At 36.8% G+C, this 26,235-nt stretch overlaps 1 protein-coding gene across 1 annotated transcript in view; it reads left to right on the top strand.

The window, feature by feature from the left end:
* PALLD (palladin, cytoskeletal associated protein) overlaps positions 1–26,235 on the top strand; it is a 190,406-nt gene that overhangs the window by 73,978 nt on the left and 90,193 nt on the right. The window contains exons 9-10 of the mRNA XM_069855795.1: positions 4,609–4,728; positions 5,517–5,859. Coding sequence (XP_069711896.1) covers positions 4,609–4,728; positions 5,517–5,859 — 463 coding nt within the window. The remainder of the gene's footprint in view (positions 1–4,608; positions 4,729–5,516; positions 5,860–26,235) is intronic.

The raw sequence follows: 26,235 nt of genomic DNA, 5'->3' as shown, positions 1-26,235 counted from the left end.
TTAGTACCACTGATTTAAAAGAAAAATGTTCCATGAACTCACACAAGTAAGAAATTAGGAAGCAAGGTGGGGGTGGCTACTTTTTTGGGGTACATTCTATCTACCCTAATGTGTTTTGCACTCCTTATTCTGTCTAGACAGAAATCAATTTGCATCGCAAATCTCTCCTGACTGCTTTGTCAATTAATAGGTAGTATGATTACTCAAAGCTAACATCACAGTCTGTCGAATTACCTGTTCTATATTTCTTTCTTGGACATTTTGAGTCTATACTGATTGAATGCTTCCAAGAAAAGGCTGCCTGAGAATAAAAATTCCCATGGGGTCATTTGCCAGCTGTTGACATTTTGACCATTACTCAGCTGTCTGGAAGCAGCCACAAACTGTATTGAATTACATTAAAACAGCTGTCTAATGGCATGTAAGAACAAAACTATATGAAGTAATTTCTCTTAAATTGCCAGGGAATTGTCACATATACATGTTTGGGTTTTTTTCCCCTAAGCACGATATTGTTTATATTCATAAAAATCATCTCAAAAGATAGTAATCACTTCTCTTGGATTGTGGTTTCTTCTTCCCTGTTCGGCTCTGTGTTTCAGCTCTAGCAACTCCTTTAGAAAACGATGTAGAAAATACATGCAAAAGTTATAGAAAACTTTACTGCCTCCTCACGCCAAGAAAATCAGCGTTCTGATAGTTCATGAAATTAAAACATGGAAACTTCTGTGGGTCAGCATGCATGTTTGGTCCCCATATTTTTAGTGAAAACGTTGGCTCCCTCTTTCACTGCAGAGTAGCAAAGAAGGGCTGAAAGAGTTCAGTCTCCGTATCTCAAAATGCCAAATGAAGAGGAAAATGAAAATAAGCAAAAATTATCCTTCTTTGAAGGTAGTCTGATCAATATATGCGCTATTGCTTTTCAATTGTACTCTGTGCTCCGAAGGTACTTGCAGAATTCTGGTTCTGTCAGTGACCCTATCGTAGGTCCGACTGCTGTGACTGTCCATGCTTGTTGATACTACCAAATTCAAAGTAAACCTCTGATCTTTTTTATACTGTGACTTTTAAAAAATTACTTCTATTTCTCCTCAATTGTAAATATTTAAAGCTTATTGAGGTACATTAATCATCACAGTCATGTTGCTGAACACATTGATTTCGGGTTCAAGATATACACCTGACTTAACTTCAAACTAGCTGGCTTAGATCTCAAAAGCATTATAACTGCCTTAGTGTAAGCTTTAGTATAAACTTTTTCTTGACCCTGATAATTGGTTTGATTTCTCTTCAAACCTGAGCACTTCTTTAGAGACTAAGTCCACGGTGCCATAGCAGTGTTCCAATTTATTGTACCCAAACGGGCTAGATAGCAGCCATCCTGGATATTGATTACATATGCTGTAGCCTAGGTTCTGTGCCCTAAAATGGCTTTAAATTGCCACAGTCACATTTACTATTGCTCAGTTTTCTTCTCAGTATTTTGTAAGTGCTGTTTGAGATATCTTCAAGCATAGTCAGTTCTGTATATATTTTAGGAACTTGCTTTTTCATTTCTTGAGTGGCATAAAGCCTGTTAAGTAAGCCAGAACTGCTGCTTGACTGAGTAAAGGTGTGTACAATAGTGATCATTAGAAACAGGTAAATTAAACCATTTCTTTCATTGTGTTCTTGCAAGTTAAGGCATCTGCATGTCTGCAATGCTACCATCTATTACATTATTCTGCATATTCATTTCTTTTCTATTTTCATACTTCTCCATTCTCCTTATATAAAAGATGCACAGATACCTAAATGAGTAGAAGCTGCCCAATGGGCAGATTGCTTTGCCATTAAACTGTAGTCAAACCTCAGATGGTTAGGAGAACAAGGGAGAGAATAAGAGACAAATTGTCTGCAAGATGACAGGGTTGTGTTTCGTTAGATTTCTACCAAGAAACTCTCACTGACTACCAGCTGTTTTTATATAGCAGAACACTTATAGCTTTGACCTACAACTATAGAAATAGCTCTGTTTATTGCAGAAGGAACAACTGCTAAGAAAGGACTGTATTTGTTTACCAGAACCATATAAGCATTACAGTGGATCACATTTGGAGATAAAGGTGGACATATAAGTACTACTCTACCTTTAATGTAACATATAGAAACATTCTGAAATGAACATATTGCCAGTGATTAAACTTATTGAAATGCAACAGTTTTCTGTCTTACTGAAGATGGACACATGAACCATAAAGGGAAAGGATTACTCTGTAAAATGTAATCTTTCTTTCTAAATAGCTGACAAAATAGTCAAGTACTTGCATGCCTAAGCATTTTACATGTTTCAGTGGACAGAATGCTTTTGTATTCACTTAGTCAAGTGTTAAATATGTTTTAAGGCCCTGAGAACTGCATTTCAGAGCTGCTTTCTGGAACACGTTTAGGTTTTTTTATGAAATTATTTGTCATCTGATGATTGCCAGGAAGCAGAACAGACATTATTTACTTATTTGCTTGAAATTGTCAGATTCTACCTAGCACACTAACAGAAAGAAAAATAATTACATAAATCAGGATATAAAGGTAGAATAATACTCAGAGAACTATGCGTCTAGAGTATGTTATGGAAATCTTTAAAGAATATTTCTTTTGTCAAATTAGAGTTTTATTTCTATGCTTTTCACAGTAGTAAGCCTTTTAGCAGGAACCTGGAGGTCAGTGATCCTTGGGGAGGGGTGTCGGAATTAATAAAGGCAATGATAATGTCGTACTCGCACTTGCTGCCTTTTGAATAGTCTGGGGGGGGGTTATGCTTTCAGTTTATGCTTTCCCATGATTGATCATAAATATGTTGGAGTTTGCTCATCTGGCTAAGAAGACTGAGTTTTAAAGGCAGTTTATTTTCATCACTAATTTACTTTCCATTTCTTTTGCAAGGATTAGTACAATTTACTGTGTATAATTTTCATAATTTTTACACCATGTATAGTTTTCAACATATTACTGCTTCAGCAAACAAACCACATCGTGGTAGCATCCATTAAAATTCTTTTATCACTGAAGAGTGAAGATTGCCTCTTCTTATGTGATCTTTTTACATACTTAAAAAACTGGAAGAACTTTATGCACTAATTAGCTCTGCTCTGTGGGAAACAAGAATTATTCTGGTTGTTACATTTTGTGGTACCTTTGCCCTCATCCAAACAGCAGTTCCCAGCATGGTGGCAATGGTTTTCTTTTGCAGTCCTCGCATAGCCAGCTTTCAGAATTCAGCTGTTAAATAAGCAGGAAACTAGTATGCAGCATGTATCACATTGCATCCCCAGAGTCACTTCAAACCAGGAGTACGCGAGTGTGGTTAACAATATAGCTTCAACTGCTTGCGACACACCAAGGCTCTAAAAAAAGCTGATCTCAGTAGTTAAAAAACTCGCTTGTGTTACCCATTACTTTCCTGATAAGACCTTTCATGAGTCATTAATCTTCATCTGAGTCAGATAAGATCCAACATGCTACAGTATTATCAGACATGCCTCTTGCAGCTACACAGAATGACTGGTTTGCGTTGCCAAAAAAAAGCACGTTCTGCTGTCTGAAAAACAACTCTTTGCCAACTATTTAGTCATTCTTTTTTAGCCCATTTCCAGTACAGGAAGTTTTTTGATGAATTGTCATTTATAATTGGAAAAATTCCATAACTTTTTTGTTAACTGTCTAAACGAGACAGTGGTCTGCTGTTCTGTGATGAAAATTTGGAAAGAAAAAAAAAAGAACTGTTAGAAAATGTATTCCTTCTTTGAACTAAAAGAAGTGAAGCTTACCTTACTGAACCTCTTCTACAGAAAAATTTTCATGTTCAAGTTACTGCCTTTTTTTTTAATACAACCAAATTCTATAAAATTTCTCTGCATTGGTTTTGAGACTAGAAAATGAGCATAAGCAAAAGAAACTCCTAGTTAATTAATGTAAGATTGTCCAGGTGTAAATTACCCAGGCATGTTGTGTAAATACTAGGGCTACTTGGATTAGCAATACTGTGAATTTTAAAAAATATTAGAATACCATTACAAGTAGAGATAAAATAAAGTGATTTCTTTGAAGAATCTGGAAGAAATATGCCTATACAATTAAATGAGCAAATTATAAATGGATGGAATTGATTTCATTAACATTACTGTAAGACCCAATCTAAAATATGAACAGTCCAGACTTCACACAAGTTTTCTGACTGAAGCCCTGGTGTAATCAAAGCGTAGACCATGGTCTATCAAAGTAGAATGAACAGACTTAAAACAGCCAAAGAATATACCTCTGTCACAATGTTCTGAACAGTTTCTGAGGATAGTTTGTCCCATATTTTCAATTTATCCATTCTCACAGCTGTGCAGACAGAGACTGACATTATCTTCCCAAACTCTTCATAAGGGGAGTATTTATACACCCAGAGTTTTTAATTATGATCAGTTTGTACAGAAAAGTTAATTGGAAGTAATGACAAAAATACTTTCTGGGTTTACTGATATTAATTTTGTATAGAAACCAATACATTGATTTGTAAGAATTAGTACTATCCTGTGTAAAAATTAAAATACTGAGTTGTGTTATTTTTCTGTTTATTTGCAGAAGAGATATGTACCCTTGTAATTGCAGAAACTTTTCCTGAAGATTCAGGATTCTTTACATGCACAGCAACAAATGAACATGGTTCAGTAACAAGCAGTGCACAACTCACTGTCTGCTCAGGTATGTGATGAAGGGAAAGAGGAATTTGTAGTCATAGATCTGAAATAAGTAATTTACCGGTAAAGTTTACAGTCTGCTTCCAGTATAGAAAAGAACTGCTCTAAGACAGGGGTTTTGTCAGCCTCAGAGCATTCATATAAACTAAACTGAATGTTTTTATTGGCTCATTTCCTAGTTTAATATTTTTATTCATGTAAAGTACATTTTTAAGTGTCTGCCACAAGCCTGGCAGATTTTTAAGCACTGGCATTCTGAGACTAGATGGCAGCAGAGGCAAAATGAAAGCAGATTAAATTATGTTACCATAGGTGGTGGCATATGCCTTTTGTAAAATAACTGTGATACGGTATCTTTAGTTTTGTAATACATTTACATACATATTGTTGTGGATTTCACTAACCCAGCTGCCATTGCAAACATGCCACGTGTACATACATCCTTCAGCATTTTTAAATTATTTGCCCTTAAATGATGATGGGGCTCCATGAAGAGGAAATGCTGTTTCAGCTGTTGTTGTTCGCACTTGCCAATCTCAGTTAGTGGCTGGACTCCTGGAAAAGATTTAGAGGGAACCATAATGTTCCTTATTGTGCCTTTTGCATGAGGCAAAGTTAGAAAACGAATAGCCAATCATCTATCTAATTCAACACATATTATCAACAGAAGGTCTACGAATGTATCTGCACAGAACCATAGAGAACTTACCTCTAACAAGCTCAAAATACAGCATGTACTATGTACTTTGTCTATGACTTTTTGGGAGAGACATTCTTTTTTATTTCTTTTAGCTAACTCAGAAAGCTCTAGTCATGAATCATTGAAAAGAGAATCCAACAGTGATGATTTCCATCATTTCCCACCACTTCCTCCAGTAGAAATTAGCTCTCTTGAGCTTCCTCCTAAGAAACATACAGAGGCTAACCAAGCAAACAACACTGACTTGGGATCTGGTGTGACAGCCCTTCAACTACAGGTCAATTCATCTGAGGAAAAAAAAAATGGCATCCATCCCATTCATGGAGTAAATGGAATGATTAACAGCAAGGCAAATGGTGATAAATCCATCCCACCTCCAGCTGTCCTGCTCTCACCCACAAAGGAGCCACCACCTGTGCTTGCCAAACCAAAGCTGTGAGTATTTTTTGGTATGTTTTTCTGTTTCCTATAAACTTCATATTTGTTGAATGTAAATTTATGCTTGGAGCAATTTAGTGTTAGACAAATAATGGACAATAACTGTGCCTGTCACTTGTACAATCTTCTTGCTGCCATGATTTATGTCCCAAAGTGCTGAATAGGAGAACTGTGTTTTATCTCATAGTGCTGCCTCAAAAGGAAGTATGTTATATATACCAAATTCTATAGAAAGATTTCAGAAAAAGTCACAAAAAGAAAAAGAAATAAGTGGTAATGGCTGTTGCTTTGCACTTTTTATTCTTAGTCCCTGCACATAAACATCATAGTGACCTAGGATTCTTGCATGCTATTCCTGTTTCAACAGTGCTTAGCTATCTTTATTCAAAATGTTCTTGGTTTTGTGGAATCAGTGGATATTCAGGTGTGTAATGCTTGTATTATTTCTTACATTATGCTTATATAAAACATTTAACTTCGTTTTACTGCCAGGTTGTGATGACTCTTTCATAACTAAAAATCTGAAAATGAAAAGCTCAAGGAGAGGAGAGAGTAATAAGTGAGAAACATTGCGGCAACATTTTTACCTTATGCTAGTGACAATACTTTACTTACATAAGAGCAATCTTATGCTGACTGTTAACTCATAGCTTGATTTTGGCATTGCGTAGACTCCTCTTTGCCATCTCCCTCAAGAATTTTTGGAGAGTGACGAAAGAACTGTAAAATGCTCTTTTATTTCATTTCCATCAATAATCAGAAGGGAATATTAATTATAAAAATGTGTTTAAGAAGAAGCATAAAATATGTTCTGCAAGTTTAGCGAGGTCATTTGCTTCATCATTTCTTCACAGGATAACTTGAAAAATATAAAACTGTTATTCTTTTAGCAATCGTGCTGATTTTAAACACATAAAAAGACATGCTGGAGGCAGCAAGTCCACAGGGTTCCCTTTCTGCACTCACCACTTTTTCTTTCTGCTGCTCTTTGTCATTCTGAGCAGTCTCTAACAACTGTAGGAGAGAAGGAGGGGTCGAAGAAGTAGAAAGACAGAGTGGCAGAAGAACAGTATACACAGTGGTGATTGCATGTACGGGAGGGAGGTTACTGAGGATGGCAACTTGCAGGTGATTGTGATGTGGAGTGAGTCTGTACCCAGCAGTTTTGTCTGCAAAACCCATTTGTGAAGGAAGGAGATAGTGGCTCCAGCAGAGCAGTAAAAAGCAACTTTTACCCTAGAGCTTTCTTTTACAGAAGTGAGGTTGTCCTAGATAAGTACAAATGGCTGTGTAATAGACTTCCCGTTGATAATGTTCACTGATAATTGTGCAAAATTTGTTTTGTTTTTAGACATAGAGACAATACATAAACAGAGGTGAATATTGTGTACAATGATGTGAGAGGGATGCTATTACAAGAATCCTTTTGATGACCTTGGAATCCCCAGTGTGATTGCACTTAAGTCCTATATTTTGCCATTAACAACACTTGATGTGCAAGAGACTGATCTTGATTGCAGTCCAGTTACATGTTTTGTTTGGCCAAAGCCTTTGTAAACCTATGGTGCTGTCAGAAACTGAAATCTTGCCTTCTTCTTAGCCAAATACTTTGCTTCAAAGCATAGTGATGGCATAAAAAAAAAAAAAAAAAGGGTTCTAACAAGAGAAGGAAAAGGAATGTCTGGCAGCAGAGGCTTAAAATCAGCCTTCAGCATTTGGGAAACTGCATCCCATGTCAAAACTAACAAAATAACTGCATTAAAATTAGCTAGTAAAGTAGCTATCTCAACAATGTGGGTAATTCGTCTTGAAGATAACTCATCTATGGATATCTACATGTCCATACACATCTATGTGTCCATAGACTAGTAGTACTTGATGATAGAAGCAGTGTATATTAGCAGTGACATAACAGCAATCCTGTTTATAATAACTTTACTTTTAATGTTTAAATATTTTTTAAACGTCAGCTATGTAGAAAGCTTGAAACTTCTGAATATCATTACTGAGTTTTATTTTTTATGAAGACTGATTCTGATTTTAAATCTCCTAAAGAGGCCTTTCTTTTCAAGCTTACCTTAATTCATAAATTACTTAACAGATTTATCTGTGAACTCTTTGAAAATAATTTATTTGGCCAGCACTGAAAGTAATTGCAAGGAGTTTGGGAATGATGGGCTCATTTTGGTTTGGTGGGATTTTTATTATTCTTTTTATTTTTAGTTTAACAAGAGGGAGAGAGTAAATACCTTCTTGAAGTATGAAATAGATTTGCACCTTGGCAATGCAGCTATAACCAACACCTATAAACAATTATTTACCACAATTCATTACAATACAAGAGCTGGCATGCAACAGAGAGTTACTGCAATTGTTTTCAGGCTTGAAAAATACTCAGTTTGTGGTTACAAACACTTAAGTAATCTTTAAGCCATAATATTAGTTGTTACCTCAGTCTGCCGCTGAATATTTAACACAGAGTTTAATGTGATAATACACAGAATTTTCTTGGAAAATTACATGTAGAACTGGGATAGCAGTCAATAATAGATATTTCACTAACATGGAATATAGAAGACAATAATGCTAAATATGGTGAAAAGGCACAACATTTTATCGTGCCTTGTTTGCAGCATGAGTTTGTGAGGACAAGAGGGGAAGAACTGCTGAACTGAGCCCAGGAAACCCCAGATTTCTGCAGTTCTCTGCCGCTGTGGCCAAGTTGTAGGAGTTGGACTTTTCCCACTAATATAGGTTTAATGCACAGATGAGATTTCAGAACTGTCCCCGTAAGTGTATGATATATTTTGATACTTTTACTCTCTCAAAATCAGGCAAATAAGTGTTGATATTCATTTCAGTATGTAGCCCATATGTGAAAGTGCTGCCTTAAACCACTCATAATCCTCAGTCTGAATGCAAAAAAGGCAGGATGCTGTTCTGTAGAACTGTATAATCATGTCCATGGTTTCAAATTAAGAACTGCCATTCAAGTGGCTTAGTATTACTATTATTTTTCCATGTATCTGTTAAAGCAGTAACAGAAAAGGAGATGGTATTCATATGGTTACTGGATGTACCTATCTCTGTGATGTTAGTTAGCTTTGTTACAAGCCATCAGTTCAAGATTCATAGACTCCATGTGACTACAGTGTAGTGCCAGAATTTCCTGACTGGAGAGCTTCTGTTCAGATAGCTACTGTTTTATCCTCTTCATGTTGGAGTGTTATTTCAGTCTGTCATTTACAGTGTTCAGGGACAGTCTTAGCGTAGTCGGAGTCACTCTCTTCCATGCTTCTCCCTTGCAGATGCAAGAGCAACTACATGTATTGATAGCCTTCTTCCTATAGTTAATCCATTATCCATAATCCGTTCGGCACAGGAAGGGCAGGGATCTGTTAGAGCAAGTCCAGAGGCGGGCCACAAAGATGATCAGAGGGTTGGAGCACCTCCCATATGAGGACAGACTGAAAGAGTTAGGCTTGTTCAGCCTGGAGATCAAGATGATCTGCTTCATGACCTTCCCTGGTTCCAAGGTCAGACTGACAGGGCTGTAGTTCCCCAGATCCTCCATCTGACCCTTCTTGTAAATGGATGTAACATTTGCCAAACTCATGTGTGACAACATTTGACACGTTTAAAATTAGCACTGCAATACCTGCCCTTTTAGGATGATCAACATTTTTTTCATTGTGTTATTGTGAGAAGTAGCATTCTGAATATCATGCATGCCGTAAAGTTGATGAATGGATAGAATTCCTGAGTTCCATCTCAGGCAGTTCTCTTTGACAGTGGGGTTTTTTTAAGTGCAAAATGAAAGGCAGGCACTAATTTTTTTAAAAAGAACACTGGTTAGAAGTGAAAAGCAGTAAGATAATTTCTTGCAGATTATGAAGCTGTTGATAATCAGTATTCCCTTCAACAGATGTGGTTATACCGTTTCCTTTTTTTTCTGAGATTTTTGGGAGGAAGTTGAAATAGATTCAAAAGTCCTTGGTTTTTAAATGATACACAGAAGAAATTAATCATAAATATAATTTAAAAGATATCAAGCAGTTTATATGTAATATCAGTAAGGAAAACCTGAGATAAGTTGTCACATCAGTCTCCATTCCTCAGCAGCTGAGTTTTCTTTCTCAGTTTCTGATATTTTTGCAAATATGCCAGTTCAGTCTTTTCTAGAATGTCTCTTATGCCCTTTATTAAAACATTTGCTTCATTATTTTTCTCTAATCACTGAAATTATTCTTAACTTGACCTTCCCACTAGCAGTTTGCTTAATATCAAAATTACTTGTACTTCTAGTCATGTATGATGTTTGTAATGCCTATCCTGCCAGGCATTGTGTTTTCAAGACATTGCAAGAAATTATTACTTCCTTAAAAACGATATTTGATATATGCAAGTAGTAAGTCACAGTTTAGACTATATTAGGGAGAGCTGGATAGAAGAACATGTGGCAATAGCCAACATTCCAATGATTAATGCCTTGGAATATACAAATGTCAGGTGTAAGTCCTTCGTCTGACTAAGAGAGCCCAGGCTGCTGAAGCCCAGAGAACAGACACTTGTGCTGGGAGCTTTGAAAGTTTTACATTTGTTCTTATGCAAAACGACATTCTGGAAATAGGGAGAAGACGTGAAATATAGGAAAACAGTTTTCATCCAGTTCTTCTAATGTAAACATGAACATGATTTGCTTTAGCAAAAAAGAAGGTTGTAATGCATAATTGAGATTCACGTATTGTGTAAGGCTGAACAGAATTCAACATTGTAAATATTCATATCATTTTACTTGGAAACAGACAAGACAATCTGTATAATTGTGACACAATTTTGTCTAGGAGCTAGTAGTCACAGTAAACATGCAACTTTACATTCATTAACTGGAGTCTATCCAGGTCCACTTCTTTAGTTTTACTTACTGCACTCATTCAAGGCTGTAAGGACCTTTGGATCCTTCTCTTGCTAATAAAGTCTACCCACAATAAAACTTTGATCTACACATTTTGTGCCGTAGTAGAAACAACTAATACTAATAAAATGTAAAGCAGAATAACTTTAAAATCAAAGTTAATAATTGATTACAGTATAAGTCCTGAGTATTTTCCACATCTGTTTTCAAAATTAATACATAAATGGTTCATTTGTAGTGCTTTTCTCTCTCTCGCATTACATACATATTTTTTTTAAATAGGATTAAAGAAAAACCAAGGTAAACTTTTGTGAAGAAGTTCCATTTCAGCAGTTACTAATCAACAAGAACTTGTCATAGGACTAGGGTTTGTGATTTAGGGTTTATTCCTCAGGGGTCACTATCGGGACTAGTGGTGTTTAACACCTTTGTCGCAGATGTGGACTGTGGGATTGAGTGCACCCTCAGCAAGTTCACAGATGACACCAGACTGCGTGGCACAGTTGATGTACTGAAGGGAAGGGATCCCATTCAAAGGGACCTGGACAGGCTTGAGAGGTGGGCCGGTGTTAACCTCATCAAGTTCAACATGGCCAAGTGCAAGGTCCTGCACCTGTATCGGGGCAATTCCAAGCACAAATACAGGATGGGCAGAGAATGGTTTGAGAGCAGCCCTGAAGAGGACTTGGGGGTACTGGTGGATGAGAAGCTCAACATGAGTGGATAATGTGCACTTGCAGCCAGGAAGGCCAACCTTATCCTGAGCTGCATCAAAAGAGTTGTGACCAGAAGGTCGAGGGAGGGGATTCTGCCCCTCTACTCCAGTCCTGAGAGCTCACCTGGATCAGAACTGCATTGAGCTCTGGCGCCTTCAGCACAGGAAGGGCATGGATCTGCTAGAGGAAGTCCAGAGGAGGGACACGAAGATGATCAGAGGGATGGAGACCTCTCATACAAGGACAGGCTGACAGAGTTTGGCTTGTTCAGCCTAGGGAAGAGAAGGCTCCAGGGCAACCTTCTAGCAGCCTTCTAGTAATTGAAGGGGCCTACAGGAAAGATGGAGAGGGGCTCTTTATCAGAAGCATAGTGATCAGATGAGAGGTAATGATTTTAAGCTGAAAGAGTGGAGATTTAGATTAGGTATTAGGAAGAATTTTTTTCCTACGAGAGTGTTCAGTTTTGGGCCCCTCACTATAAGTAGGACATTGAGGTCCAGGAACCTGTCCAGAGAAGAGCAATGAAAGTGCAGAAAGGGCTGGAGAACAAGTCTTACAACGAGCAGCTGAGGAAATTGGTTGCTTATTGGCTGGGGGGAGACCTTATTGCTCTCTACAACTACCTAAAAGGAGGTTGCAGAGAGGTGGGTCTCTTCTCCCAAGTGATATGTGATACGACAAGAGGGGATGGCATCAAGCCATGTCAAAGGAAGTTTAGATTGGACATTTGGAAAAATTTCTCCACAGAAAGGGTTATCAAGCACAGGAACAGGCTGCCCAGGGAGGTGATTGAGTTATCACCCCTGGAGGTGTTTAAAAGGTGGGTAGATGAGGTGCTTGGGGACGTAACTCAGTAGTAGACAGGTATGGATGGAGTCAATGATCTGTAAGGTCTTCTCCAACCTAATGATTCTATATACTACTTGCATAAAAATGCTATAATTGACTTGTATCAAGTATATCAGCACTACTGGAACTGTATGAACTTGAAGAGATACAAAACTATTCCAGTTCCACCTCAAAATACAGCTTTCTATTCTGTAACTACTGATCAGATGGATCTGATGCTGCATTTTAATGATCCATTTGTTCATATCTTCCTAAATTCAGTTTTATGAGACAGTTCTGATCCCAATGACTTTCGTGAGTCCTCATTTCAACACTCAAAGTCACATGACAATGTGTCAACAATTTCTTTCATGTTCCTCAAAATAGTGTCAAATAACTTGAATATTCAAATGATTTGCTGGTTGGTGTCCATTAAAGGCAGCCTGCTCAGGCAGTAAAATGTCGCTTCTTTAAGGTAACCTTAATGAAAACCTGAGGACATATGGTAATTTGAAATTGTAAATGAAAAAATAATTTGGCTTTTTGTGATTGTTCTGCTTGGAGTGACTTTAATTGCCTATCAAGACTGAGGAATAGCATGATCCAAACCCAGTGACGGTTATTGCTGAGGAATTTCCTTTTTACTGATGCCTTTGTTAACATAGTGTTAAAGGGTACATAAATGAACTTTAAGCCTTTTAAAATCTGCAGCGATGTAAGTTTGAATCTCTTTGTAACAATAGATATCCACAATAAGAAAGGTTAAAGGTAGGTGAGAAATGTATTTTTTGGGTTTTACTTCTGTTGGCACTGTTGTTTTCTGACCTTTAGTAGGTGGAGAGAGCTGTACATCCTGCTTACATAAAAGCTAATCAGTATTTTAACAGGAAAAGTTAAACATCCTTAATTCAGTTATAAAATGTGAGGCGTATACCATCCCAAAACTGCAGTAGTGTGTGTGCCACCAGCATGATATGCACATAGGACTTCTGTGTCTTTTTGGGTTTTTATTCTAATGCTGAAAGTAATCCAGGTTATAGGATAAGAAGGGAATGGTAGGAAAATGAACACAAGTTCAACCACAAATTTGAGCCTGTGCATATTAAGCCTTTGGTTAAAAACATAATGTAAGGTTGTGAAAATCTTTTGTGCCTCCAAAAGCTGCTCTCCTGTTTTCTGCCTGGCTGTTGCTTTGTAGCTTTATAGTCCTCATACCTTTGCTGCCAACTGTTCCCCCCAGTTCCTCTCAAGGAGCCTACAGCAAGCTTTTTTCAAAGAAGCAAATAGAAATTAGAAGCCCGACTTAAGTGCTAAGAACCTTCTTCATTTTCAGTGGGTGCTGGAAGTATATGGAACTGTGCAGACGCATAAATTACCAGACAGCGATACAGAATAAAGATAAAGGCGGGGAGCAGGGCAGATTGAGATGATTTAGTTTTTTCTGTAACAAGTTTGTGTAGATGAGTATGCCAGTAGTTTATGATGTACTTTCGAACCAGAAAATACAGGAGGAATTGTTGTGCCCTCCAACTGTAAAAACAGCTCATGGTAATCTTATGATAGTTGTGAACTGAAAGGACTGAAAGGAAACATTTTGATTATTTAGACATGTCGGTTTTTGTTTCTTTCCTTCTCACTGAAATAACTGGATGGATTTAATACTTAGGAATGATCAAGTAAAGCAAATCCAAGTGTTCAGTTTTTGTAATATGCAGCATTTTCTGAGAGGATTTCGGTGTGGTTTGTGATAGGGAGTTCCTGTAGTGTTCAAGGATCCTCTTGGATCACAGGTCTGAGTTTTCAAATAAGCTGATTAAATGCTTCCCCACATGGTAATCCTTGCAGTAGAATCATAATATGTACTTACTCCATAGTTGCATGACTTGGAAAATAGCGTGCAACCACATTTGCCTTGATATTGTTTCATCCTTGACCAATTTATTAATTATCCAATTTACACATAGTTTTGAAGGTGTAAAAGTGTAATTTTTTTGCTGGGGAGAATAAAGAAAGTGGGGGGGAGAAGGGATTTAATTTTTGTTTCACACTACCTGTGTTTTCCTCTGCCTCAATGCAGACAAATCCTTTTTCCAGGTCTGCTCACTTTGGCTGTAGCAGGCAGATGCTAGAGCTTCAAAACTGAGACAGGTGGTGTTCATCATTTTGTGTTTGGTTTGCAGGAAAGACAAAAAGAGGGACACTAAATTTTAAAGTACAAATAATAGTATGTCGTGTTTGCCTTCTGAGTGACTTCCTAGGGAAAGGTCCCTTCTGGCTCAGGATAAAAGCTTGGAACTAATAGGACAGAAGATTGCACTGCCGCTTCCTTTGGCACTCAAGTCTGTCAAGAAATGAAAAAAAACCCCTCTGCATGTAGCACTCAATATTCTAATTAAAAACAAGAAACTAGAAATCCTTGCTCCACCAAGACGTGACACGAAAGTTTATCAATATTAGAAAATAGAATTTGCCTTTTTGGAAAATCTGCTTGTACCTTTTAACCAAGTTTTGGCAGTAATTTTTATCATGTTCTTTGCAGAGTATAAAGTTTGTCAAGAAATTGAAATGAAAGATCAACCAATATCATTTGAAGAGACCAAGATAGGTACTGGCCAACATTAGTTCTGCCAATTCTCATTTTGTTTGGAACACGTGTTTGATAGTCAGCATAGATAAATATAGAGGTATAAAGTTCCTTTTACTAATGCAAACTTTGAAGTGTAATGGTCACTTCAGCAGTCCATGATAGGCATAAACATAATTATTTGAATAGTAATTGAGGTAAACAGTGGGCATTTAGATCATTCAAACAGTGAAAACAGACACAAATAGAAAGATCCTGTTTCATTGCAGTTTGGAAGCTACTTTACTTTGGCTTGAAATCTGTAACAAAAGGAGACTCTTTAGAAATTGCTCCATCATTCTTTCCTTCAAGAAATATAAAAAGAAAGGCAATTTGAGGATTCACTTAACAAGGATAATTTTTGAGTGGCTAATTTAATGCATGCTTTTCTGTTTAATATATATGCAAAAACATAGGTAAACTGATTACAAGTTCTAGTGCTGGGTACTCTCACACTCCCAGTACCTACAGTTAGGGTGTCCTCTTGGTTTAATAAACTCATTGTTGGAACTCAACCTTACCACAGAAACATCTAACCACCTGCAATTAGTCCTGCCCATCTACCTGCAGCTGGTCATGCCCATGCTTTACAAAACACTCTCCAAAAGTAGGAACTCACACTTGCGTAACGAGGATTGCCGGACAGGGCACTACAACTTATGAAGTTTAACCATAAACTCACATAGTTACAGAGCTACTTGTTTTTATTGTTCTTCTGTTCCCTTCTGCTATATGCCAGGATTTTTGGTTGTTTTTTTTTTATTGAAGTGATATAATTGCCTGATGGTTTCTGTGCTTCGTCCAACTGTAATTATACTACCAAGCTTTTCTAGTATGTCATTTCAAGTTTTGTTCCTTGTCCTCAGGTTTATCTTCCACTGTCTTTTGAGTTTACTTACATTAGCTGTATTTTTGTTTCCTGCCTCATGTTAAAATATGTTTTCTGATTACAAAAAATAGGAGCTTGGAACTCAGTGCCATTCTTTTCTGTCTCGTTTACTAAACTTGCTATAAATCTTTGAATAAAGAATTTCCATTTGCTAATTTTTTTTCACATGTAGTATCAATAGAGATGCCAGGGTTTAAAAGACACTAATATGTCCGTAAATTAAAGCCATATTCCTAGTTTATGTCCTCAAGCAAATTCCCAAACTAAATAGATTAGTTTGAATATAGAAGACCTAGGAAATGAGCAAGTACCACAGATCTTGTTCTATGAGCCTTATTAATGCTACTGAATGTTTCTTGCTGGAAGAAGCCTTATTGATTTCACAGGGACTTTTATGGAGATAAGACTCATCCAGTGGAGGGAGCTGTGTTGCTTGGGTAGACGTCTGTCGAGAGGATATCTTGATTCTTTCTATTATAAAACACTTGGAAAAAAAGAATATGAAAAGAGCCAGGGGAGCGGACCACTTTTGGAGACTTTTCATGCCCTAGCAGGAAAACCAGATTAGAAGCATGAGTCTAGAATTAGGCTGCCAAGGGAAAGTTGGGTATTCAGTTAAAAACTAGTAGCAGTGAAGGCAGAAAATACCCCAATGCTTAGGGCAGGGCACTAGCAGTGTTTACACAGTACAGTTCAAAGACTAATATGTAAAACGTTTCCAGGGGATGACAAAGGACTGACCTTTGTATGAAGTAGAACAGTTATTTACTAGAGATACAATGATTTTTTTTTATCTTCTGGTAGACTTCATAAGATATTTTATATATAGTGTTTGTGTGTATTAAAAGAATACATATTTTGTATGCATGTGTATATTATATATATAAAAAAGTAGCACTTGGGTATACTTGTGAGAACCTAACATGATTGAGATATATTATGTTCTAGAAATCTTGCCTGTTACCTTGCATCAGGCCTTCAGATATCCTCACTAAATGCTGCAGTGTATTTGGTCAGAAAAATAATTAGCATATGTGAAGCTAATGGAATCAGACCCCTAGTAAATGGCTTGAAATTTTACTTCCAAGATGAGATCTAGGCAACACTCCTATGCCCTCTTGAAGATGGTGCATTTTTGTTTATTTTTATTATTTCCATGTTATTACTCATCACAGATGTATTAAGGCAGATCTGTGATGTTTTGTAATACACACTGCATAAAAGAGCACTCATTTCAACAATGTGAAGCATCAACTCAGTCTGAGTGGAAATCTGACTATTTATCTTTACTCCACATGCGTTTACACAGGCAAATTATTAGCTTCTTGCATGTTCTTTGAAATCTGTTTCACTTATCTCCATTATCTTGATTCTGGAATTCATTTATAGAGTATGGAATGATACTTAAAACATTTTTCATGTTCTTCTGCATGTGTTTGGAAGACACAGTTGCAAATTTTCTGAATTTTTACTTTCCTTCACTCTATCCCTTTTTTCTCCCTGTCTCTAACCACCTTGACCACTGTAGTGTTTCTGCCTGTACTTTCTTTTTGTTTCTGTAAACATTTTTAGGAAACATACATTACCCATTTTTTTTCATTTTTCACTCAAGTGCAAGATTTTGTGCACCAAGATTTTGCTTACCATATCCATGTCTCATCTTTCTCACCTCACTGTGGTAAATCACATAGGTAACAGAAGTAGAGCTGTCTTCAATTATTTTATAACACCCAAGCTTGTTTTGTAATTGCAGTTAAAAGTCAGGTTGCTGGTGCGATAAGTGAATTTAACAAAACAGTGAGTTTAGGACAATGTGAATTTTCTGTACATATTATTTTTTTAAAGTACTGCTCCATTTACTTGCACCCTTAGCAAGTTTGCAGACGGCACTAAGCTGGGTGGAAGTGTGGATCTGCTGGAGGATAGGGAGGCTCTGCAAAGGGATCTGAACAGGCTGGACCGCTGGGCTGAGTCCAATGGCATGAGGTTTAACAAGGCCAAATGCCGGGTCCTGCACTTGGGGCACAACAACCCTATGCCGTGCTACAGACTAGGAGAAGTCTGTCTAGAAAGCTGACTGGAGGAGAGGGACCTGGGGGTGTTGGTTGACAGCCGACTGAACATGAGCCAGCAGTGTGCCCAGGTGGCCAAGAAGGCCAATAGCATCTTGGCTTGTATCAGAAACAGCGTGACCAGCAGGTCCAGGGAGGTTATTCTCCCTCTGTACTCGGCACTGGTGAGACCGCTCCTCAAATACTGTGTTCAGTTCTGGGCCCCTCACCACAAGAAGGATGTTGAGGCTATGGAGTGAGTCCAGAGAAGAGCAACAAAGCTGGTGAGGGGGCTGGAGAGCAGGTCTTACGAGGAGCGGCTGAGAGAGCTGGGGTTGTTTAGCCTGGAGAAGAAGAGGCTGAGGGGAGACCTCATTGCTCTCTGCAACTACCTGAAAGGAGGTTGTAGAGAGGAGTGTGCTGGCCTCTTCTCCCAAGTGACGGGGGACAGGACAAGAGGGAATGGCCTCAAGCTCCATCAGGGGAGATTTAGGCTGGACATTAGGAAAAAATTCTTCACAGAAAGGGTCATGGTGGACGAGGTGCTGGGGGGCATGGTTTAGTGTTTGATAGGAATGGTTGGACTCGATGATCTAGTGGGTCTCTTCCAACATGGTTATTCTATGATTCTATGATTTAAAATGTTTCCTCTGAGACCGTTAGTTCCCTATGTTCTGTTCTTCAATACCTCTAGCTTTTCCATCTGTAGTATATGCAAGGTTTTTAAAAAATCTTTGGCTTAAGAATTATAGAAGTTCAGTTAAAGGAAAAGTTTCTTTACTTTCTCTTTTTAAAAGACTTGTTAAAATACTATAATTGATAATAATAATAAAAGAATAAAGTAACCAGAGTTTGAGGTAGCTTTTCCTTCGTTCCCTTTTCCTCACTTGCTGTCGCTCACACACTCTCACTCACGCTTGCTCTCACCTTCTCTTTCTATTCTCCCTTCTTTCATTCTGATGGAAAGTTTCACAGTTCCAACAGCTGAACTACTATCAGCAAAAGGTTCATCAATTCAGGATAAGGAATGATTTGTGCTAATGGTGCTGTCACATTTTCAAAAGTCTTCAAAGGATTCTTAACAGAGTCAGAGGAAAAACTCAGCATATTTTCCATTTCAAATACAATAAAGTAAGAGTTGCTGTAAAAATTCATTTTCCTGTCTGAGATCTGGTTTACAGCATAGCTGTTGCATTTATTTTCCAGCTTGGAGAAATTAAATATTTAGGTGATCCTGACAGTTGTTTAAAATGCAGATCAAATTACTTAAGTTCTCAGTGGGTGAAACTTGAAGGGACAGAAGTCTGAATTTTTAATTTAAAAATTCTTATTGAAGAGGTTTCTACTTAATTGATAAATTCTGTCTTGTAACGTTAAATGGTTATCCCGATCTATTTTAATGAACTTTCCTAGAATTTATTGTATTAACAACACACTTAGAGTTTAAGCAATTGTCATTTTCTTGTGATTTGAGTGGGAAATGTGAAAGGTTTCTCTATTAATCCTATGTATAGTGTTCTTCCATAACCACATTCTGTTTTGTTGTTCAGGTGTTCTCAGGTTGTGCTATTGCTTACAATTTCTCTCCATCTTAATATTAAATATTTAATATATGTCTATGAAACAGTCAATGTGGTGGCCCTCTAAACAGAATCTGTATTTGCAGCTTTGAAATTGCTTATTACAATTCCCTAATATAAAGAACATCATAAAACATCCTTAAATTCTACTACTTTCTTTGAACTGCCATACAGACTTTAGTAAATGCAGATCTTCCTCTACACTCCAAGCAGAACTGGATATGATCTCAATATACAAACACAAATGTATCCCAGCAATACTAAGTGAGTTAGTTTCACCCAAGAACCTGCCATACAAACGGTTAGCTGATGGTAATTTGTGATGTAGCAGATATGAGTTTAACATGACCAGCCTTGGTTCTAGTTTTAAATAAATGCAAATAGACATATAAAAATATTAGAAACCTACCTGAACCTGCAAGTTGTCTGTAGCATAATATTTAAAATTTCTCACTGCAGAAGGACACTTTCTCATCTTGTAATTTTCTGCTTATTCTGTGTGCTAAAGATTGACCTGGAATCCGGAAGAAAATACTCCTATAATCTCTTACGTGTGCACTATATTTGCCAGACATTAACAGGGATTGATCTTATGGTCATTTACCCGAGTTTATATCATGTACTTTCATAAAATGCCTTGCTACTGAATGCTTTGTGTGAGTCCTTTGGGTTTTTTTCCCCATTTCCTATCTGCGCCTTTTCCTTTTTATATTCCCACCTGTACCTGGTTTCTCAAACTAAGGATTTATTTTGTTTTTATTTGTGTTGGCAGTTACAGTCCAGTGTAGGGGGTTTTTTAATCTGGAAGAGAATGAGGAACATAAACAGACTTTACTAATCTTGAAGTCTCTAGGGCCTTAATTAGGCTCTGTTTTCAGAGTACTTGAATGTCACCTCTTTCTAGTTCAGCTTCTGTAATATGAAAAGGCTAAGGAAATCTCTGCAGAATCTTCTCAGGCATTCAAGAGCAGCAGTAGGTATGTGGGTGGTGATCTGGTTGAAGAACCCAACTTTCTGGTTCAGTAGCAGTGTATTTCTCCATGGTAGCTGAATAAGCTACAGCATCAACAGCACATGCAGTTCCAAAAGGTAAAGCAGAATGATATGGATTGTTGTGATTGTAGTTTAGGGAAATTTTAATATATGTCAGGTAGCACACTTGCTTTGAGAAACTGACCTTATAATTAAATAATCACAGACAGAAAGCTCTGTCAGCCTAAAGTGACAAGTTTTACTGCAACAGTTTGTTTCTGGTTTTATCTGAAGGATGGAGGTATTTTTATTTTCCACATTTCTGACTTCAATATTAATATTTTCTGTTCAGGCAATTTTAAGAATATGACTTTTAATTAATATATATTCATAACCTACAATAGTGAAATGGCAAATGCCATTGGAAAAGTCTGGGTTTGTTTTCTGACAAGTGATTGCTCCAAATATGCTTATTAATTACATCTCTAAAATTCAGTAAATTTTCATAACTGCTCACAGGATAAAATTGCCATTATGAGAAGTCCTCTTAATCATAATTTAATTATTTCTTTTAGTTATTTCTGTGGTATTTTAAGTATTTAGGGAAATAGTTGTCATATTGGCTTAGATGTTATTGGCTTGCTGAAATTGCTTGAATTTTGAGTTGGGTACACTTTGTTTACTTTTCTAGTGCTCACTGGGAATTAAATTCTTCCTCCCTCAAGTAATATAGGATAAACAGTGTTTTCTGTCAGAAACAGAAATTTGCAACTACCCTTTATGCCCGCTTACTAATCATGTTTACTTAACTCTCAACACAGTTTAAAACTGACTTCAGTGACATTTCCAGACTTTGTTATCTAGTAAATGCCTGTCTGAGTGAAACTGCCAAGCCAGCCCCGTCAGAGCTGTGTGCCTTCAGCTTCCATTAAAACACAGAAACATGGTGCTAGTTATCAGCAAACACTATAGAAATGTGAAGCATAGAATACTCAATAAGCATAAATATCCTGTCAGCCAGGATAGCTATTGGGATCATGCAATAAACCTCATCCTGGCCTTATCAAAGTCACAGAAGCTGTTGATGAAGTGCCACGGCAGAAGACTGTATGTTATGCATCACAAACACCTGTCTCAAACCATATTATTTGGGAGACATCATCTTATCGTTTTTCCTAGTGTTTGCATCGATGGGGGACTAAGAATTGCTAACTTAATTAAAGATGGAGACGTTTAAGCCATTGAGATAGGACCCTGGGGTTCTAATGCTGGTGTGTGTGCTTTTTGCTCTGTCCAATTTACTTTTCCTATATAAATTCCTGTCTCTGGCAATACAAAGACAAAAAGACACAAGAGAACTTGACTTTTTCTGTCACTAATTCGCAGGACTTCATAACAGACTGGAGTTGCAGTGATGTGTTTCATGGGAGAAAGCTACAGATGTGAACTTTTGCATTTTATTTTGTCCAAGCATAAGTTACAATTTCATTACATTGTGAAGTGCTAAATGTCATTCTCACAATATTTCCAGATAAAGGAAAATTGTCAGGAAAAATCCCTCTGTTCTTAGTAAATGTAGAAACAGATAAAACATCTTATTAGAGATAGTGTTAATTATCACTAGCTAATTAAGGTATTACACTGTATTTTCATAGCTAAAACAGATATTTAAATTGTAATGATTCCGTGTTTCATTAAGGAAAAAACTCTAAAGCAATGGATAGTGCAAGCGCTCAGAATATTGCAGGGCTACCTACCACTGCTTTTATAAACGAGCATGTTGCTTGTTCAGCTTTCCATCTATCACATTGGTCGTAGGCAGCGTTCTTTTTTTGTGAGAACCCTCTTACAGTTGGGCTATTAACACCTCATTAAGGCTCTCTGCTGTAAGCTCTGTAGAGAAGACAGTTGTTAAGAAATGTAGGATCATTACAGGAGAGCCATGTTTTATCCTCAATACAGTCTAATTTCTAACAAGTTATCAGCATACAAATGGTCCTACAGCAGGACCAACTTACTAGAAAAACTCAGCTGAGTATTCCAGGAAAGCATTTTAGTTTAGTCTGAGTCAGGGGCAGAAGTTGCCCAAAACAGGGTAAGATTCTGTGCTGATTGGTAAAGAGGTATTTTAAATGTATCTGCCAATTCTGTTAGTATTGAAAAGAAGACATTGAAGGAGGCTTTAAAATAGCCTTGCCATGGATTGTTCTACTGCCAGAATGAAAAGTGAGTTAATAATAACAAATTACTGCCACAAAAATTGTGAAAGACTGAATTAAATCATCTAGCTGCTTTGCACAAATTTGTCAAACTGGAACTCAGAAGGGTTGAAATTTGGATTTAATACATGTTCTTGAAAATGATCATAGGAACTTACAGAAAATATTGACATATTGGTGTTTTCCTTAGTTACTGCCTGTACAATCTGAAAGAAACGTTATAGGACAAAAACTATAGTTCATCAAAACTGTAAGGAAAAAATCCCAAAACAAACATAAACTAAATATGAGTGGATAAGCTTCCCAGGCTTTTATGTTTCAGGCTTTTTAAGTGAGGCTTGTTCTGCCAGTTCTGAGCAGGAGACATTATGCATGTGAAATCCTTTTCCAAACGAGCATCTAACTTCTGCCAGAGAACCAGCCTTAGGAAAGCAAGGTGAAGTCCACCTTTTTTTTAAAAAAAAAAAACAAAAATGCTTTATGTAACTTGAAAGAAAGACAGACATTGTAGCTCACTGGAATGATGCTTCTAACAATGGATGTAGATTTAGGCCATTAAATAAATGATGTCATTGTTTCCAAAATGAGATAATGCCAATTCAGAACAAAATTTCAGTTCACTAGAACACACGGTAATTTGACAAATTGTTTAACTTCTCTGAAAAAAGTACCTAAAAAGTCAGTCAGCAATTAATGACATTTTTTAGCTCAGAAAGCACCGAATTTATTGGCAAAATTTGAGGTAGACAAATGTGTTTCTTTATATTCTTTTAACACTACTATCATACAATTAATACTGGCGTAAGTGATGGCATAAGCAGTAACATTTAGAAAATACTTATCTTTCTGCTTTAAATACTGGTATAATGTTGCATCCTTTCTTTATGGCAAACAACTTTCAGAACAAAAGAACAGATCTGAAAGATAAAATCAGATCCTTATAAGAAGGCATGCACACACTAAGAACTCTCCTTGAAGCTGTATCTAAATCCCAGTTTATACTCAAACAGTGAAAGAGCAAGCTCTGGATTGCCAAGCCTGAACAGGCTGTATTTGGAGTGAAACATTTAGTATCAATGTTCTGGATAATACTCTGCAAAGCTTTAGAGAAAGGTTAAAATGTAATAACAAATGAGTAGTAGCATGACTTTAGTGTCTTGTGAAACAAATGACTGGGGATTTGGACAACATGAATGTAACTTATTAAAGGAAATATTAAGGATAGGAAATAGCTGTTTGTATTCAACTTGCTGCGTACCATTTGTGCATTTCATGCTATGCACCAGCAGAATGTTTCAGAAAAAAAACATTAGGAAACTACATCAACTTTTTGCCACTGGAAAATGCAGTGCAACATTATTAAGGAAAGAATAACATTTTCAAGAAGCTGGATTTCGGACAGCAACTTTATCATTGGCTGTTTAACATTGGCTGTTCATTTTTGGCCTTGCTGAAAATATGCAGCAAATTCTTTGAGTTCTTTGTATCCATTTGTTCTTGCTTATGTGGGAACCCATATGCTTTTAAACATTGTAAGCAGTTCCAGTTATTGCTATCTAATATGTACCTGGTATCCTCCATAAATCAGAATCTATTTTTAGATATGGTCAAAAAATTTGTCCTAAGCTGTCAGACAACAGTTGGTTTATATGCCAAGCATTTTACTTCTTGAATTTGTGGTTAGAAGGAAGGTTATTCACTTAAAAAAGTAAATGAGAGAGAAATACTCTCTAAAATGAGAAAGAAGTATTATAAATGTAAACTATTGAGTATTCTACCTCTGATGTAAATGTAAAAACAGTTCTGAGAAGACAAAGGTGTTCCTGTAAGTTTTGTTTTAGTAATCAATGTCAAACTTTACCAATATACAAAACATAAACTTTCAGATCCCTATTTTCATTTGCAATGACCTGACTGTGATTTTGTTTGACTTTACTTGGAATTTCTATTTAATACCCAATGTGTATGTAGCTTCTTGGAAGCAGACTTTAAAACCCACTAATACTGTAGCTTATTTTAGCAAGAACGGATTTTGTTCTTCTTTGATGCCACTAAATTCTTTTCTATTTTCGGGTTGAAAAGAATGGACTTTCTAAGACCCTTTGAAATGAGCTGTATATGTTAACATGAAAGTAAGTAAGGAGAGTTTTTTTCAGGTAATAAACATTTTATCTCTTCTGAATATTTGCAGAACACAGTAATTACCTTTCTGTAAGTTCCCAAAAGATACTTCAGTCTTGTGATGGTTGGAGTAGAACCCATCTACATTTCTTACTAGTCCTCAGAGCTACAATACTACACACATCTTCTAGAATGTGGAAATATGGGGTTATTAGATCTTTTCTTTTATTAACAAAAATTATCTAAAATGCAAGTTGGTTAGGTCTACAGTTATGATAGTGAGTAAGAGTGTATGCGTATGTATATGTGAATTCCTATGATAATCCTTTCAAAAGTTTCTTTCACTTGAAAGTATTTTCTAGCATTCAAGAGGAAAGTTCAGTCTTACCAGTTTACAAATTACGTATAATAGTTATTGCACTAGTCATCTCATATACTTAATGTGAGTTCACTTTGAGTTCACTTTTGATTTTGTGGTATTTACCTGGGAAAGATTTTTGCTGTATTTTTGGTTTGTTCATTGTTGCTCTTGTTTATCCCTTATTTCACAGTTGTATTGCATATACATCTTTCAAGCTGGTTCCAGGTTTATTGATAGACTGGATAGAGTATGCTGCTACTTCAAATGTATTAGGATGTTGTGTGCATCTAATTCTTCACAGATTCAAATTATTAACGTGTGACCTTTCTCCCTTGGCTTTGGTTGCCAAAGACTGTGTTTACAACTACTTCCTTATCACAACCATCTTCCAAATCTGAAGAGACCACTGTCTTTCCACTGACGTAGACACAATGTCAACTTGTCTATACAGTTGATGGATCAGGAGACGTACTCAGCTACGGCCCAGACAGACTTTTTCCATTAAACTATCAAAAATGGCTATATTTTGTTTTCTCCTTTGCTCCAGTATAGGAATACACTGGCTCCAGACTGAGAAACTATTAGTTGCTAGGTTAACTGCATAGGTTAGTTCCATCCTGTACGTAGGAGGAAACTCGAATGTCACTCAGAAGTCTGACACTTCTTTCGACACTTCACATGAGGTTTTCACAGCTCACTTCATTTGATCAATTAAGCTTTGTCATCTGTTTATCTTCAGTATGTGTTGAGTGTGAGTCGCTGATGAGGCTGCTTTTACACGGTCATTTAGAGGTCAGCGTTCACACAATCTGTTAGAAGTCAGTTTCTAGTCATATAATCCAAGATTGTTGAACTGGAGTCAACTGGGGTTTTTTTTGAATAAACATTATTTATCACTAAATAAGGCTGCCAAAACAGCACATTTGCAACTTTTGCAGTGAGCCTACACTATGTTGAGGTTTTTGGTGGTGCACAGTTGCAAGGTCACTTTTATATGAGAATATTCTTAAGCAGAACAAAAACTCTATATCTCTAGATGTAAACTATATTTGATACACTCTTTTTTTACCAAACTGCCATGATGTTTCAGGTAAAGTA

Source organism: Phaenicophaeus curvirostris, chromosome 4, assembly GCF_032191515.1.
Source record: "Phaenicophaeus curvirostris isolate KB17595 chromosome 4, BPBGC_Pcur_1.0, whole genome shotgun sequence".
Classification (NCBI taxonomy): Eukaryota; Metazoa; Chordata; class Aves; order Cuculiformes; family Cuculidae; genus Phaenicophaeus; species Phaenicophaeus curvirostris.
The sequence above is the reverse complement of the archived record's forward strand: the minus strand, read 5'-3'. Positions and strand labels throughout refer to the sequence as shown.